Consider the following 18,428-nt stretch of genomic DNA (forward strand, 5'->3'; position numbering starts at 1 on the left):
TGAGCTCACACTCAGGGTCACTCAGCTCTCTGCACACAGCAGCGACACAAAACAAATCCTTTTCCTGCTGCACACCAAGGACAACTTTCAGCCCAAAAGCACAAACAAGGGTGGCTGGAGGGAGGAACAAGAAGGATGGGACCTCACAGCCTGGAGCTGGAATGGGACAATTAAACCCCAATGTGCAAATGGACCAAAACTGATCAAAGTGTGAGACCTCGTGACCCTTTGTCCATTTTGTGACCATTTTGGGTTCACCTTGGGTGCAGCCCTGGCCAGGTTCTGTCCTGCTCAAGATGGATCCTAAAGTCCTTTCAATGAATATCTCCTTTATTCTCTGGCTCTGTCCAGTCTCTGCTCCAGGTTAGCCTTCCCAAGGCATCGGTTTCTGGCATCCCAGAGGGACAGTGAGGCACCTGAGACCCTCCCTGGACCAGAGGAACCCCCAGCTCCCTCTCTCCACTCCTGCTGGCACTCAGAGATGGTGGCCATGTGTGACCACAGGACAGGACACAGATGTGGAGCTTTCAGATGCCATCTTCATGGAAAAAAAAGAAATAAAATAGGAGGAGGATTGCACAGCACTGCTTTTTGACAGTGTTTAAGCTCTCCTGGCTCTTGTCTTGGGCCATCTCACCCTGCAGATATCAGAGTGGCACTAGTCCCAGGCGGGCATGGAGGCAGAGACCTGAGTTCCCAGGGATGCAGACAGCTGTGCTGCCCACAGGTGCAGGGGGCACAAGCAGAGGGGCAGTGCCCTGTGCTGTCACCTCAGCCCCCCACCCTGCCACGGGAGGTAGAAGCAAACAGCTCAAACTTTCTGTGATGATGGGGGCAGCGAAGATCCAGGTGGCAGCTCCTCCACAGGTTCATAATAACTCTCCCTTTGCAATACAAATACTGCCTGCAGGTGTTTGCTCCTGCCTTTTCACAAACTCAAACGAGACAACACGTTTGCACATGACTAATCTCTTCATAATGCGTTTTACCTCCTCCAAACTGCTTATAAATGTAATTATTTTTCAAAAGACCGAGAAATCTGCCAGATCTTTATATATAGGTCCTTGTGGATGACACAATCCATCACCTTTCCAGCAAAGAACTATACAGAATGAAATATTTAATAGGTGATAAATTAAATATTAATGGCCAATGCATCACAGACATCTCCCAATGTTTACATGAGTATATAAGCTAGGGTGCTTGTTTTTGTAGCAGCTCAGTCTGTTCCCACCTATGCCTGCCAAGTGTTTCATAGGCCCCTGAGCAACCCCATGGCCCCAAAGTCACCTCTAAGCAAAACATTCCAGCTCCAGAAATTCAAACTCAAGTTGTTTCAGTTCCTCCTCCTGCATCCCTCAAATATCCCCCTACCTTACCTTCTGGGCTTGCCTGCCTGTCTCCATTACCCTCAAAATACTGTAGCTGGAGGTCATGGTGGCACAAATAGAAATGACTTACCCCTGCTTTCATTCACACAGGAACAAACCCAGCCTCTCCCTCAGCTGCAGAGGTTCTGTGGGAGGTTTTGAGGGGGCTGCTCAGGCAGCTGGAAGGTGCTGTGTAAAGAGCAGAGCATCCTGCTGGGGTAATTAGAGAGCTCCTGCCAGATTTATTCCAAGATCAAGGCCCTAAACTTATTTGACTCCCATACCTTTGAAAAGCTGCACACTTAATATTGGACTGCAGGAGAAGTACTTTGGCAGCTTGAGAGGGGAGTTGTGAAAAAGTCAAAGTCTTCCTCCCCAAAAGTAGTTTGCTGACAAAAGAGCATTAGGTCATCTGGGACAGGTGCTGTCTCTCACGGAAATCAGTGGGGTTTTAAATCCTGCAATTTTTTCCTCATCACCTGAAAAAGAACCCCATTGTGGCAGTTCACACAAATTCTTCCACTGACTTCTCTTGAGCAAGACAAAGCAAAAAAGAATGTAAAGTTTCCATTTTTAATCCCCTTCAAAACAGCTCAGGCATGTATGATGGCAGTAGCTGTGAGAGGTAATTGCTGCACAGTGGCCCAATTACTCACATACTTCAAAACAACCCCAAACTCCCACCTGCTATGAGTGAAGGGCTTAAAAGGTGTGGGTTGTGAAACAGGTAGAAGCATCATTTCAGAGCTAAATGTCAGTTTAATTTTTTTTTTCTTTATTCTTACTACAAATTCTCATTAACTTAAATGTGGCTGTTACCTGTGACTGGTGTTTTTTGAGTGTGGTTGGTCGGTTGTCTTTCTTTCTAACTTGAAGCTCTTATTTCAGATGAATTAAAGCCTCCAATCTCTATGGGAAACCGAATTTCGGAAGATTTGTGTAGTGCAACTAAAACCACAAAGCACTTCCCCAAGGTTCATGGGGTCTTTAGAGACCTGCTGTGGTCTCTAAACATGGCTTAACATGGCTTGTAAAGGCTACAGACATGGAGAGATATCCTCTACAGAAAGGATTTTCTTTGTTTTCCTTGGATTTTTTCATTTTTTAACAAAAAAACCGTCTCATTATGAAGATTGGCTATAAACTATTCCACATAGTTTGGGTTGAGTTGGAGTCTCCTTGTGAAAAGCCCAAGTAACAGAAACCCTTCTTCACCCTTTAATTACAGTAGCAGTGTTGGGTGGTGTCGCATAAAACCGACCTTTGGCTTTATGTTTGCTGTGCTAAATAAATTAAAAAAAACAAAAAAATCACAATTTCCCACTAACAAACACAAGCATATCTTATCATTCACGGTGTGAAGTTGTTACTACAGTGCCATCTTCAGTGCGTTACACAAAGTGGAGCTCTCCTGAAGAGGATTTTTTCCCTTTGTTCTTTATGGGTTGGAAATGGATTCACAGAACTTCAGCTCTAGAGGAATGAGTAAAAGAAAAAAGGTGAAAGCCTTCTCTCTTTGCTAAAAAGAAAGAGAGTGTTGTTATTAAGAAAATAAACTGTTATACATGAGGCATATGCAATTATTAGGCAAAGCAATCTGAATCTGGCCACCACAATAGGTTTTGAGGCAAGAACTGGTTGTTCTCATTTACTGCCAGCGACACTCAGCAACACCACACAGAATTCCAATTTCGCATGTGCACATGGATTATGTGTAGCACAAACCATTAGAACTGTCAATGCAAGTTTTGACTTTTATATAGCATACTATTGTACTATTTATACTTGTATTCCATAGTATACAAGTATACTTTTTACAGACAGGGAAAAACACGAATCTCCACGCATCTGACAGAGAACTTGGGCTCGCTCTACTGTGGGGGAGATCTCATTTGGCCAAACAAGCCCTTCCTACCCAGTGCCCAGACTTCAGACAGGACCCAGCAGCGAAGCTTACCTCTACTGCAAAAGGGACAAGCCCAAGAGCAGCCAGCCAAGGAGAGTCTCACATCCTTGATGACAGAGCTCCTGTGCTGCTTTGCTTCCCTGCGATGCTGAAACCAGGACGATACTGAGCCCTGCTACAGCCTTGCTCCTCGGCCCAAGGATGCTGTGGGCATGGCACAGGTGACCTCTGGAGGGTAAAGGAGAAGGCAAAGGGTACTGCCATGCTCCTGATGTCTCTGGGTATATCTAGTTCATGATAACTCCAGTTCTAGCTCACTGCAAGTGCCTGCAGAGTGGGCTTGAATGAATTCACGTTTCTGCTTCAGCCCCATCTGGCACTGAAAGCCACTTGGGCAAACTGAGCGTGTCCGTGTAGAATGTCAAAGGGAATAATCGTGTGGAGAAACAGGAGCTGAGGCCAACTCCACACCTCAGTCCCACAGCGTAGCAAAAACAGCCAAAGGAGCCAATGACAATGGAAAATATGAGTGATTTTATTACTATAATGCAGATGTTCTTTTGGGAGGGGATGTATTCGCTCGGCCTTTTTAGGCTTGTGCGTTTTCTTGCGGATGGCTCAGAGTTGTATTGCTCTGCAGAGAGTAAACAGCTCTATTTAACAGCTGAAGAAGAAAAGTCTGCAAAGAAGAAAACACAGCTTATCCACTTTCAGCGATATTTCTCAATCTGAACAATAGACCACTGTGCAGAGTACAATGGTACTTCCCTTTTGAAATGGATTGTATGCTGATAATACTCATCATTTGCATGCTGCTTTCATGTTGAAACCACATTACAAATGTATAGGAATCCTCACCAACACACTTTACAATTTATAATCCTTACTATCTTTGCTGTCATAAGTGGTATAAATTACTTGACAAAGCTACACAGAGAAAATGTGTCACACTGTTGTTTTGTTGACCAATACAGCAAAATCATAAAATCGTGCTCATGGCATAGCTCCAACAGCTGAATTGAAACTCCAGATTTAAGGGGAAGCTACTTAAAAAATAAAACCTCTTATGGCATCCATTCTTGAGAAAGGATTACAAAATAGGGGCCTTGTTTGTTGGCACAAACCAAATTTTCCCAAATTAATTCCTAAATATTTCACTTGTACTTTCTGAATACTTCACTTTGTTAAGGCAAAAGTAATTTTCATTGAACAAAAAGAAATCTTAAATCTAGGTTATTCACGATGCTTTAGCTCTTTATTTTCTTTTAAAAAACCCATGAAAGTTAAAGGCAAAGCCTTTTTTTCCTAGATATTTGGACCCAATTTCCTGATCATATTTGTAAAACCACTGATTTACTGAACTGATCATAGAAGTAAAGATCTTCATAAGCATAAAACAGTGCAATGACATGATGATATTTAGGAAGGAAACTCTACGCACCCCAACTATTTCAAAGTGTTAACCCCACCCAAAAAATCTCCCCTTGTATGACATTTGTACTCTTGTTGCTGATCAACTTCATCAAACTGCAGGCACGACCCAACAGGAGCTCCAAGTCTGGTCCTGAGGAACGCCTGTGGATGTAACTCCCATTAAAGCAAACAGAGAGGGAACATTCCAAACCTTGCATTTCATTTCTGCCACACAAAAGGCAGAAGGACATTGAGGATGCAACTAAATTGTGCCCTGAGCTGCACATCTAAGTCCCTTGGCACCCAGGGGCACATTCTAACCCAAGAATGGAAGTTGAAATGTTGCATGCTAAAAATATAAACACAACTGCTTTCTTCCTCTATCTCTTAGTAAAATACTTTAATAGTACAGATAGTAACCAACAATGTGACCATTCTTTAAAATGCCTGTCTTTTTCAGTCTGGAAAAAATCCAAATTCAGCCCATTTTCGCTTTTCAGAAAAAAACAAAAAAACAAAACAAAACAAAACAAAAAAAAAAAAAAAAAAAAAAAAAAAAAAAAAAAAAAAAGAAATAGGAAGTTATTCTCCTACCCTTCTCCACAAAACTGTTTTTGGGTATAAGCAAACACAGACTGCACATACACGAGACTGGTGACCTGGAGCCTTATTTGCGGTGTACAGACAAGTAGAATACCCTGCTGAGAAGGACTCACAGGGTCTATGAAATCCTGCCAGGGAGCAAGAAAATCTGCTGTATGGTACATCCTTTCCTGCAGTTTCTTGCAGTGAAGAGCTCAAAATCTGTCAAAACATGCTGCCCTTCGTGACTCTGCTCATTGAGATGTACATCCTGTACAGTGCCTCATCTTCGGATGCAGCACTGATGCAGCACAGGAAGAGAGCCCCTACCAAAGCCACTGCTCAGCATTATTGGGCACACACCCCCACACCCAAACACTGACCCCCACACCAAAACAGCTCCCAAAATGCATCCACACCTAGTTAAAAGCATCCCTGAGAAATCTGTATCACCTCTGGTTTAACCTGAGTAATTTGCGCAAGACTTTTCAGTGAACAGTGACACCAGAGCCCAGCTCAGGGAAGTGGGTGCAGGATTTAGCCACAGTCTGTCAGGATTCAGCTGGCTGCATCACATTTCCATTGCACTGCACAGTTCACAGTTGTGGAAAGCCACAATTGTCCAGCTTCAAAAGCCCAGCACAAAACTTCCCACCAGAAGCTTAAACCGTTTCCTACTTTTTTTTTTTTGGATCATGCACCATCTGATGTGACTCAGAAACCATCCAGGACGGGCTCTTAGTTTGCCTTTTTTAGCTGTTTTCTAGGAACTGGCAAATTCCACTCTTCTGCCTCTTTGGAAACTGCCACCAACCCAAGCCTAGAAAAACCTTCAGCTGCAAGAGACTGGCTCACTGAAGGTGAAACGAGAGCATGGAGCGGGAGGATGCTCTGGAAGGTCACTGTGAACACATTTCCAGGAAATTGCATGAAATTAAACCAAGAAATTAAATCCTCGTGGATGAGGGAAACTTGGGAATATTCTTTGTTACTCTACTGCTACAAAATGATGACTAAACCATTTAAAGATCACTTTCTGCTTTCTGGGAGAACAAAGACCAAAGAGAAGTGAGGTGCCACTTGTTACCCATCACAGCTGTACTCCACTGTGTTAAGCCTTCATACACACACATAGAAAAACATCAGATTTAGTGACAACTAGGACTTTTTTTTTTTTTTTCCCCCTTATCTGATCTTTATTTGTGCTTTTGAGGGATTATTTATGGAATTATTACTTAGGGAATGGAAATTCGATATAACTCAGTATCTGTCTATTACCAGTGACTGGTACTTTAAAAATAACACACTGAAATGTACTGCTTCCAGACAATCAATTAATAATCTCATGAATTGCTAGTGCATACAAACAAAATTAGCAGTAAACCAAAGATACTTGCAGTAAACTCCCTAGTTAATGAAAAACAAGAGCAGAGTAACTTTGCTCCATTACAGGGAGAAAGTAAATTGTATTGTTAAGAAAGCATTTGTATTTTATGTGAGATCCACCCCAAGTGCACGTATAAACCAGCAAATTTATATAGTTTTGTACCCATAGGACAGCTCTGGGATGCTCCCAGCTCTTGAATCATTGGAGAGTCCCACTGACATCAAACAGACACAGGACTGCACTTGGTCCGTGCTCTCCCTACAGCCCTTTGAAAACAGTAACAGCTTTACCACACAAATCAACAGAGTATAAAGCAAGATTATATTACATTTCAAGCCAAGAAATACTTATTTTTATTTCAGTGATGGATAGATCTTGTACTTTCTGCCTTTTTTTTTTTTTTTGTTCACTAGGGTGAGGCAGATTTGACTCCACTGAAGTCTGTTCAGTCAGTCTGGATTTACATTGCTAAATTTCTGAGAAGAGTTCGTCCCTGAGCAACACTATTCTTATTTTCCAACACAGCATCAATTCATAACATACAAGGATGAGCCATTTGAAACTGGAAATAAAGACTAATAATGACAAAACACATTAACAGAAGATTCTCAAGTTCCTCTACATTCAGAAAAGCAGTTCACACTTATTGTCAAAACATGAATAATTAATTCTTGGTTCTCAAGTTTTTTCTTTAGAAAGAAATTTTATGGAATATCATATGTAGGACTGTCTCAACTAATGCTACACTTCAACTAGAAGTGAAAAAAATCTGTATCAAGTCCTGATTTTCCACTCCACATCCCATTCTGATTCTCATTCTCTGCCATTACAACGCACGTTAAACCCTGCACAACAGGGAATGTTTAATCTAACTGTAATTCTGTTCCTGCTCTTCTCCCTTGCCATGAAGATTTTTATGAGGCTTTGTAAACCATTTTAACTACAAATATAAATTTGGAAGTTGAAACTACCTAAAGGTGTCTTTGCAACTTTCAGTTATAAAACAAACCTAACCAAATGAAATGGTAGATGGATTGGTGCTTTTGCTTCTTCTAAGGACAGATTAACTTTTCTTTCCTCTGAAAAAATGTTATTTAAAATGACTAATATGTAAGAGAGCAGAATCAAAGCAAATGCCCTTAACATTATGTCATTGTTCCTCTAATCACTTCTGGGTTGAAGAACTGAGAATCCAACTAAAAACTAAATTCTGCTTGTGGTAGTAATGGGGAAAAAAAAAAAAATCACTGACTTTGGAGGGATTATTTGCACAACAGGTAAAAGGAAGATTTTGTTGGACAACAGAAGATGAGAAAAACTTTCTAAAATACAACAAATTGTTGAGGTGGTTGGAAAACACTACTGCATAACTGCTTTACAGATTCTTTCTCATCCATATACAAATAATCCAAAGGAGAATATTACAGGCACTTAACAAAGTCTACTTTCAGAAATACAATAGTACCAAACAATTTTATTAATATTTCATACAAATTTTGAAGTCAACACTGACTAGTATTTTGATGTTGATGAAGGCAAACAAAATTAATAAACAATAGGTTTCTGTGTTTTACATTGGACTAGATGTCGTCAGTAACTGTCTTAATTATAAACTAACCTAAAATAGTAATGATCAAAACAGGGTAAAGCCAATACATTTTGTTTTCTTTACTTTATTTCAAAATAGAGTGATTATAAATACATTCTTGTTATATTTCCTTCCTAACTCTTTGGATGCAACCAAAAAAAAAAAAAAAAAAAAAGTCTCACTGTGCTCATTTCATACAATATCAACATACAAATCATGCAAAAGATATTATAGATATTATACCACCATCAAGTTCTGGATGTTTTTTTTCTTGATTCTGAAACATTTGTTAACATTATTCACAAGGCCATGCCTTCATAATTTATATCATCATTATGGCTTTAAAAAAAAAAAAAAAAAAGCATTTAAAAATATATATTTATACTAGATTGCTGCATTATTGTCAGTCTTGAACACTAAATGCAAAACATAAATCACCTGTTCTTGTGTTCTTGCACCGCGGTATTTGCTTTCTGATAAAATTGCACAATCTTTTTTTTTTTTTTTTTTTCTTTTTCAAGGAAACAATTACACTTTATTGATTTCATTTAAAAATGGAAACTTCTTTATAATACAATGGAGACAACAGGTTATGTCAACACCTTCACTGATTTAGTTTATGTCTATGGGTCTTAACAGCCATTTTACAAGCATGGCCACTCAAACCAATAAAATGAACACACAGACCCGTTAAGCCACACCCAAGAGTCACCTTCTCAGAAAGACTGACCAGAGATTTGAATGGACATCACACTAAAACTGCTGTGCAGACACATCCACTGCTTCAAAACATGGAGAAAATCAACCAAGGCTGCCATTCAAAGTAACAATTCCACAGAAAAATAGTCTTTTGCCAGCTTCTGCGTTCTTCACTCACACTATTATGCCTACATATTGCACCGTACATTGTAAAACACTTAGGGACAGTTTCTACAGGGAGGTCCAGATTGTGCAACCTTTACTGATGCTGGTGAACCAACACTCAACTGCATAACCCCAGAGGAGTCACCGGGCTCTATGGATTATATACAATGGTTCTGAGCTGGCTTGTTTGGAAGTCAATGACAAAACTCTAGCTAAGCCCCACTCTTGGGCAGGTGTCTGATTATTACCTCATGGACAGTGCCTCTGCAGATGATTTAGGTTGAGGTGAAATGCTCTGCTGGAACTGGGGCCCCGGTGATCAGAAAACTCTGACCCGGTGTAATGGTACAGCACAACGGTTCAGTTCTTTTGATCAGCAAACAGAATACACCACTCTAAAACCCCCCAAAAAAACCCTCAAACAAATTAAAAACAAACCAACAAACAAACAAACAAAAACCCAGAAAAAAACGCCCCCAGAAAGCCTCACAACACAAAATAAAACAAACAAAACCCCCTAATTTTTCTTTTAGCTGAGGAAGGTATGATCATTTATCACTGTTCTTTTGACTCAGGGCAACACAAGTCATAAGCACATCAGTTTTACCATCACTTAGAAGAATTTCCTTGCTGTTTTTAATAGTTTTAGCACGTTCCTCTCAGGAGGATCACACAGGACACGCCAGTGACAACGCACTGAGCGTGTCAGACACGTTCTGCTTTGGCAAACCCCGAGGGATTTGGACACACCCTCGAGGCCACAGAGCACACCCTGTCATCCTGAGCAGGAGCCAGCAGAGCCCACCTGATCATGGACCTTCTTAATCCACAGACAAAAAACTCAATAAACTCACACGTCCTCATCCAAACCATGCATTGCATCGTTGGTCAGCCAGGAGCTTTTTATGGCAGAACTGCGTGTGTACGCAGCATCCATGTCCTCAAAATCCCCATGACATTCCGAATTAAGCTAATTATTGTGCATGGATAGATGCAGCTTTTTGAAAGAAACTCAGCCGCTAGTTTATCGCTCGTAATTTTATTATCTCAAGTCATGTATATACTTTGCAGTGTGGTGAAAAAAATAATAAAGCCACCCTCTCTCTTAAGCCAAAAGAGCATAAATAAATGTCTGAAAGTAGAGAAATGCTTTGTTTGCTTTCTCTTAAATAAAGAAGCACTGCTCTTTTTTTGGTCTATTTTGATAAAAATATACTGCAGGCTGTTTGCCAAGTATCATTCCAGAATAAAAATTTCAACTCAGTGTCATAAAGCCCTGAAATTAGAGGTTTATACTGGAAATAGCTGACACAGCCTTCTCCACAGAATTATTATTGGGTCTTGCTCTAATTTCTGCTAGCTTCAAATTCATGAAAAACGTTCATGTTTATATCCTACTATCTTAATTGACTTATGTATTGATTTTAAGAGGTAGGGAGGAATAAAGGTTCTGAAAGCAAAGGAGATAAGAGGGTCTTATCCAAAGCTCATCAAGTCAAAGAAATTTTGTTAATCTCATCTCATAGATTTGCTGTAGGCTGCTTTACCAATATACCTCCATTCTCATGTCAAGGAACCATCTATCAGTGAGAGACAACGGGGATTTTCCATTCTCCTGCCTTTTCTCCTGGCTGCTCAGACTCAGCTTTCACAAAGGCCAGCTCTTACTCTCTAGTTATGAGCTACACACTCCTCTGAATTGAGACCACTGCATCCATTTTGCACTGTGGTTTTAGACAGGATTTGCCACATGGTTCACTGTTGTGACCAGGTTCTGCTGACTAACAGCAACCAGAGAGATAAGAACAGAAAACTTCTGCACGTACAATTACAATACTCCCCTTAGCATGAATTCCTCTAAATACTTCTGAAAAATATTCAGATTAAGCTGTAGAGACCTGAAGAGCAAGGAAACTGATGGCAAATAACTGCCTGGGACACAATACTAAAAAACTAATCAACCTATTTTAAAATGCACCATTGGTAACAAATCTGAAATAAGGTGATATGCTAATCTCACAAGAATAGTACAGAACAATTTTATTATTATTATTAATAATATTATTATATCTGATCACTTAATTCTGGACGATGCTATACATTACATCCCCGGTTGCTGTTTGGTATATTGTTCTGGTTTTATTTATACTGAATGATTAATGCATTGTGATCAGGAAAGCAAGTCAGGCATATTAAATACATATTAAGGAGTACATATATTTTTCCTATGTAGTATACAAAGTATTTCATAAATATGAATTATATTACAAAAATAATTTCTGCTACGCTCACACAGTAAGCACTTTGACAATTTTGGGCAACCTGTTGGGGTTGCAAGAGTTTCACGTAACTGAGAAGGAACTCTAGTTTTAATTGGAGATGAGTCTTAGAACAGATTCTGCATAAATATCAAATATTTTCTTCAGATGTCACGAATACTGCAGAAATCAGGTTGAACTATTTTCTTTCTTTCTTTTTTTTTTTTTTTTCAATTTTCTGTATAGACATGTATGCTTCAAGTGGTCAGATTTATTTCATAGGTATGTAATGCATGGTGTATTTTAAACAAATATTTGCACAATTTAACATTATAATTCCAGTGGTTTCAAGATGCAGCCCATAAATGTAACCAATTTACACATACTATTGAATGTTCTCTCTTTGCATGCTTGTTACTTTCCAGATAAGCTTTAAACAGTGCCATTAGAACACCACAGATCAAAGGATTACTCCAGTTCCACCAACTTAAATCCACGTGCAGGATGAAGGACCCAGCTGAAGTACAAATATCAGTACCAGGTTTCTTGTGTTTGCTCTAACAAATCACAAGGAGACGATGGTTTGCATTTAAGATACAAAACATATATGCCTCTTGAGGTTAAATTCAGTGTAACGTGTATAAAGCATCCCTTTGGCAATAGAGTTTGCAGTATCCCTACAGGATTCCACAGGGCATGAGCTTTATGGAGTAAAATCTATTAAGGAAATTCTCCTCTACTTGACAAATCGAACGCAGCTACAGTTAATCAGACACCCTTGGACACACCTGTATATACCTCTATGCCTATCAATATATTATAGTATTTGGAAGTTAAAAGTCAACAAAAGGCACTTTCATCATTAAATAAATGTCCTCGGTAGGCAATAAGATTGTATGACCTATATTTTATTCAAAGCTGTTTGTTCTTCAAGGACTTGTAGGTAGTCAGGTGAACCCTGAAGTTTAGCTTTTAGTTCAAAATATTCACTTTTTCTTTGTTCTACTACAATTTTACTATGATTACCACCTATTAGAGATTTCTTGTTTTTTTTGTCTTGCAGTTTCTCTGGGTAACGTATTTCAAAGCCACTGACCCCTATGCTGTTGTATTCTTTTTTACTTTCAAGAAAATTCTGAATAAATACATTGGAATCCCTCCCAGGGAATAACTCATCCAGTTCATCGATTGTGCTAAGTCTTTTTCTGGTATCCACATGCAATAAATCTTTCTCCTTGTCATTCATATTTCTCAGAATGACTTTTTGCCCTGGTGGGTCAGCAAACGTGAAGCCTGTTTCAGACTCTTTCAAGCCACAGGTATGACTTTTGCTCATCTGCTCAATGGTTTGAGGAATGAAGGCCTCTGCACCCAGTCCATCTTTTTTGTTCGACTTGTGATCGTGCTTTCTTAGCTGCAGTTGCATAGAACTGCACTCCTGGTTTCCAATCCCTTCATGCTTTATGGTTGGTTTTTTGTTGCGCCGAAGCACAAAAACAAGGAGACAAAAAGCAACAAACACTGTTAAAATCAGCACAACCAATATGCTTAGGATTAGGATGGACAATGGAACTGGGCCACCAGGAGGACTCCGGACTGGTCCCGGTGGTGTTGTAAAAGTAACAGCAGGCATGGGACTAGTGAATAGAGCAGATGGCTTGTTTAAAAGTTTAGGGCAGAGGATCTCATTTTTCAGAGACTTAAGTTCTATGTTAGCAAACTGCACGGGCGTTTCACATTTCAACTCCTTCACCACAATACCGTCACTTAGCTTTTCAAGCCACAGTTTTAAAGCAACTAAATCACAAGTGCAGTCCCACGGATTACCTTCCAAATCTATTTGTGTAAGAGATTTTAGCTGATCGAGAACACCACTTACAGGTAAATACATGAAGTGATTGTTCCTCAGATTCAGTCTAGCAAGTGGTGCACCAGCAAAAATATACGCTGGCAAGCTTCGCAGAAGATTGTTGTTCAGGTAGAGCAACTGCAAATTTGGCATTAAGTCAAAGGTGCCTGCTAGGATTTCTTTGATAACATTGTATTCCAAATACAGATATTGCAAGTTGTGGAGGCCAGCGAACATTTCAGGGCTCAGACGCTCTATCTGATTGCCATTGAGATACAATCTCCGTAAATTTGTAAGGTTGCGGAAAACATCTCCCTTGATCACTGAAATCCGATTGCTGCCTAAGTGGAGCAAATCCAGCCCCTCAAACTCAGCGAAATCTGTAGTATCCACATCCTTAATGTAATTGCCATTTACATGCAGTTTCTTGGCATTGAAAGGTTTCGGTACGAGTTCGGCCATCGATTCTATGTTTCTCTCTTGGCAATTTACACTTAATCCCAAGTCTGAAGGATGAGTTTTGCAAATGCAAGGGACCGGACAAGGAGTTAAAGGAGGCACCCTGGTCTGATAAGATACGATCTGACTGAGATTGCGATTGGACAGCGCTTTGCCTGCTACTATCCCCGAGATCTTCGAAGGGTTTGTAGTCTTTGGCGGCTTTGTGACTAATCTGTGCACTGATGTTTGAGTGGTGTGGCCGTTGGGCGTGCTGTAACCGGGCTCCAGCTGCGAGGGAGGCAGGATGCGCACGTCAAAATCGCTCCCCGTCCCCATGGAGCACAGCTCCTGCTTATTGGTTTCCTTCAGCAGCCTTCCGTACAAGTCACTGGGTGTTTCACAGATAGCCTCTCCAATGTAGATGTTGTAGGGCATGTTCTCCAGCCAGGCTTTCAAAGGCAACAAATCACAGGTACAATTCCAGGGGTTGTCTTCCAGCTGCAATTCAACAATTCGCCCGATGTGTTCCAGAACTCCAATGTACGGAAGCTTCTGTATTCGATTCCCCCGTATATCCAGATGGGTTAGAGAAGCAAATCGAAAAATATTATCGGGAAGGAATGAAATCAGATTGTCATTAAGTATCAGGACTTTCAGCTTGTGAAGCTTATTGAAGGCTCCCCGTTCAATAAACTTGATTAAATTGTAGTCAGCTTGGAGATACTCCAAGTTCTCTATGCCAAGGAAAGTGTCAGCCCGGAGAATCTTTAATTCATTGTTGTTCAAGTGCAACTGTTTTAATGCACTAAGACCCATAAAGGCCCCTCCCTCAATGTTCTGTAACTTATTATTACCCAGTTGCAAGGACACTGCATGTGTGAAATTAAGAAAGGAATTTGGGTATAGAATAATTAGCAGGTTGTTTTGAAAGTTGAGGTGGTAAAAATTAGACCATGGTGGTTTAAGCTGATTTGGTCTGTAGACTGCAACCTTCTCACAGTTGACATAGAGTACATTCTCAACTGACACACAGGAGCAAACATTGCAAATTTCCACAGATATATCAGCATCTGCAGTTGTAGAAGAAACTGGAGATGACAGAACCAGAAAGAGCCACAGAATCATCTTCTTATGATCAGCAAGCAACCTTAGGCTCCTGAACAAAGATAAAGAATCTGAAGAAGAAAGAAGGGAAGAAAAAGAAAGCATTTTTCAGTTGACATTGTTCCAAAACATTGTTCGAGTTAGAAATTGTATACCACTGAGCTACTGTACCTGCCAAGGATTATAGACAAACTACAAGAACTGAATTTAAAATAACATGAAAGACTTTAACAACCAAACAACTGCACGGGAACTGGGATTATTTCAAACACGGAATTTTAAATTCTTGTAGACAAACACAAATAACTCTCAGGTCTGTCAAATGTACTTCTCTCTCTCTTGTACATGCCAAGCATGCATAACTAACAAAGTAGAATAACCAAAGGATATTCCAATTTTATGCATATTTACTCCCCTCAATTGTGCACTGCTCATATGCTGCTGTGCATTTCAGGGATGTTAAACACAAATGCTGACGCTATGCATGCCCAAACATCTGGGATGGGACAGCACAATATAGAAAGGATGGAGATGCTGACACAAAAAGCAATGCCTATGCTCAGTATAGGTCTCTAAAGCAGCAATGCATACAGATATATCACCATGATAAAGATATTCTCTCAAGGGCTGCATAGGCATGCACACACATTGCTTCTGTCACTTCTGATATCTAGTTTAAATAAGTAGGTGTTAAACTGACTGCAGAAATACAACTATCCACAAACCAAGATCAGCTCTGGGTGACCAATGGAAGCACACTGACATGGGAGAAGCATGCACAAGCATACAGCCCCATCCCCAGGAATAACGATACACTGACTTGCAGGGCAAAACAAAGTCACAGTCTGCCAGCCTGACACTATTGAAATCGGAGAACTATTTTTTTTTCCCCTAAAATATTATGTAATTTGCTCTTATTCCTGCATTGATAAGAACCCTTTGCATATAGCCTGGCCATTTTTTACTGAGCTGCCATTTTTTAAGGAGAAGAACTCGAGCTACAGCATTTCCTCTGAGTTATAAGGTAGGGTTTTCCCCCCCTTTTTAAGCAAATCAGTCAATAATCAATACACTGCACAAACACACACACATTCCATCTTCCCATTACCCCCATCTCCCAGCTCGTCCCTTTCATTTCCCGCTGTGGGAAGCCACTGAGTTGGCAGGAGGGAGCCAGAATGAAAAGTGGAGAAAGCAGGAGCCAGCTGGAGGGAGGAGAAGCGGGCTGGAGGGAGACACAAGGGGACGATGTGCCGAGGGACCTGGAAGGGAGGGGAGAGGAGGGACCAGGAAAGACCGCAGGACAGAAGGACAAGAGGGAGACGGAAAGCACAGAGACAAGGAAGGATGAGACGAAGGGATGGCCGAGGAGGTCAAGAAGGCCGCTTATCGAGCGAAGAGGGAAGCGGAGCTGCCGATGCCCGCAGGCTCCCGACCCCGGCCGCGGCCAGCGCGCCCCCAGGGGCGGACGGCTGCCCCCGCCGCTCCATCTCCCTCCCGCGGCAGCCGCCGTCCTCCCGTATCCCTGCCTCGCCCACGCTCCAGTCCGCTCTTCCTCCTCCTCCTCATCGCCCCGGCCGGTGCCGAGCGGGCAGGCTGCGGGCGCCGCGCGGGGCCGGCGGCGGGGCGGCGAGCCCGACCGCCGGTGCCGGCACTACCGCAGTTTTTTGCCGCATCCGGCTCGGCTGGTGCCGGCTCCCCTCTGGCTCCCGGCGCGGGAGGGCGGCAGGGGCACGGGGGCTCTGGCACATCCCGGCCGGGAGCGGGCACGGAGCGGCGGAGCGGCCGCGCATCCCCTCCGCCGTCCCTTCGCGACGAGGCAGCAGCGCGCTCCCCTCCGCCGAACGCGCCGAGCCCCCCCCCCCCCGCCCCGGTACCTTTGCAAAGTCCAGCCCGCAGCGGATCCACACACCCCCTTCCCCGGTCCCACTGCGCAGACCCTGCCCCCCCCCACGACCCTCCCACACCTCCAGCGGCTTCTCCGGGCCGCTCCGCTCCGCTCGCCCGCTCTCCCGGCAAGGATGGGAGAGGGGCAGCGCTGCGCCCGGTGCCGCTGGCCAGGGCTCCGCGAGGCGGCCGGCTGCGGGGAGAGGCGAGCGCGATGGCAGAGAGGCTCCGGCAGGAAGCCACCGTCGCCTCGTCGTGTGCACCCCCGCCCCCCCCCTCCCATCACCCCCCACCCCCATCCCATCCCTCGCCGTCTTTTAAACAGCGCCCGCAATTATTACAGCAATGAAAACAAAACCCTCGGAATAATTAAAAGAAATTGCCCCCACCCCCGGCCGCACTCACACGCCCGGCGGGCGCCCGCCGCCCTCGGCGATGCTCCCGGGGGCTCCGCGGCCAGCCCGGCACCGTCCCTACCTCGGCTCCCGGGGCGGCCGCGGCTCCGCTCGGCTGCGCTCCGCCGCTCTCCCCGCGGGCTCCGCGGGGCTCCGCGCCCGGCGGGGCGAGCGCGGCCGGGCGCACGGAGCGAGGGCGAGCCCGGCGCTGCGGAACCCCGCGGGCTCCGCCGCATGCAGCAGCCGCCCGGCTGAGCCCTGCCCCGCCGCCGCCGTGCCCCGCACACATGCGGGGAGAGGATCCCTCTGCACACGGGCGCCCGCTCCCATCGCACTGCTCTCGCCCACCCCCTGCGCGCAGAGAGCCCCCTCCCCTCCGCCGCACGCACACCCGCACACACTCACACACACACACGGCACGCACCGAGCGCTGCTCCGGCGGGCAGGGAGACTCCGCTCCGGGGGAGCAATCCCGGCGCATCGCCGCTGCCGGAGCCTCTCCCGCAGCCCGGAGGCGCCGCGCCGCCGGTACCCTTCCCGGGGAGCCGAGGAGCTGCGCTGCGCCCCCGCGGAGCCCGGGAGGAGGAGCCCCCGGGGCCGCGCCGGGAACCGCGGGGCTGCCATGGGCGGGAGAGGCGGCCACGAGTGCAGCCCGCGGCCGGGACCGGGACCGGGACCGGGACCGGGACAGCCGCCCCCGGAGCCGCAGGGCAGCGCGGCTGCGAGAGCCGAGCGGGGAAATGGGGAGAAGGCAAGAAAGGATTCCCCCCCCCCCCCCAACACACACACCCCGCTCTCTTCTGGTGATCTCCCCTCCCGGCTTGAAACAAAAGTAGAGGTGGAAACTGAGTGGGCAGGATGGTAACGTTCGCTGCATTTAATGTGAGTTGCAATTATGGAGCGAAGTCGCTGCGAGGAGACATACCCGAGCCGTTCTTACGGCAACGCAGATATTTGTCTGTCTCGTTCTTTGTGGTTAGGTGAAATTCCTTCTCTGCTTAGGTAGCAGCTGCAGTCTTGATGGAAATAATCCTCGAATGTTATGCGCTGGTGCTAAACAGATTCTGCTAATTAACAACTCCTATTGACTCTACCTTTCATAATACACTTTAAAATGGTAATGAATACCCTCAAACAAGGTGCCATCTCATTCCCAAGCAGAAGAGTCAGTTAACCAAATGAAATCTTGCAAGGGGAGTTCAACTGCTTGTCCTTTACCACGAATGCTAACGTGATCCAGTCAGAGAACTGTTTATGTGCTGTCCACAAACCGGTTGTGAGTGCCGGTTCTGGGCAATAAACGCCAGGGAATGGAAAACAGCAACTGCTTTCTTCATTTGCTGAAATGAAATAAATAGCTCGCTCCGGAGGCTGACTGCATGTA

The 18,428-nt window shown here is 43.9% G+C and overlaps 1 protein-coding gene across 4 annotated transcripts; it reads right to left on the reverse strand.

Annotated features, from left to right (window-relative positions):
• Positions 1 to 12,258: 12,258 nt before the first annotated feature.
• SLITRK4 (SLIT and NTRK like family member 4) lies at positions 12,259 to 17,580 on the reverse strand. 4 transcript variants are annotated; one of them, XM_040084241.2, is made up of 2 exons: positions 17,469 to 17,580; positions 12,259 to 14,833 (listed from the first exon to the last, which is right to left on the reverse strand). In XM_040084241.2, the coding sequence occupies exon 2, from the start codon at positions 14,781 to 14,783 to the stop codon at positions 12,270 to 12,272; it is 2,514 nt and encodes an 837-aa protein (XP_039940175.1). In that variant the 5' UTR covers positions 14,784 to 14,833; positions 17,469 to 17,580; the 3' UTR covers positions 12,259 to 12,269. The 4 variants fall into 4 exon arrangements, with proteins under 4 accessions (XP_039940175.1, XP_039940177.1, XP_039940176.1 ...); XM_040084243.2 differs by lacking the exon at positions 17,469 to 17,580 and adding an exon at positions 17,127 to 17,168; XM_040084242.2 differs by lacking the exon at positions 17,469 to 17,580 and adding an exon at positions 16,730 to 16,836.
• Positions 17,581 to 18,428: the final 848 nt, after the last annotated feature.

This window comes from Hirundo rustica, chromosome 21, assembly GCF_015227805.2.
Source record: "Hirundo rustica isolate bHirRus1 chromosome 21, bHirRus1.pri.v3, whole genome shotgun sequence".
NCBI lineage: Eukaryota > Metazoa > Chordata > Aves > Passeriformes > Hirundinidae > Hirundo > Hirundo rustica.

Coding starts and splice junctions, on each gene's coding strand:
- SLITRK4 (XM_040084241.2), bottom strand. CDS start 14,783: ATGATTCTGTGGCTCTTTCTGGTTCTGTCATCTCCAGTTTCTTCTACA.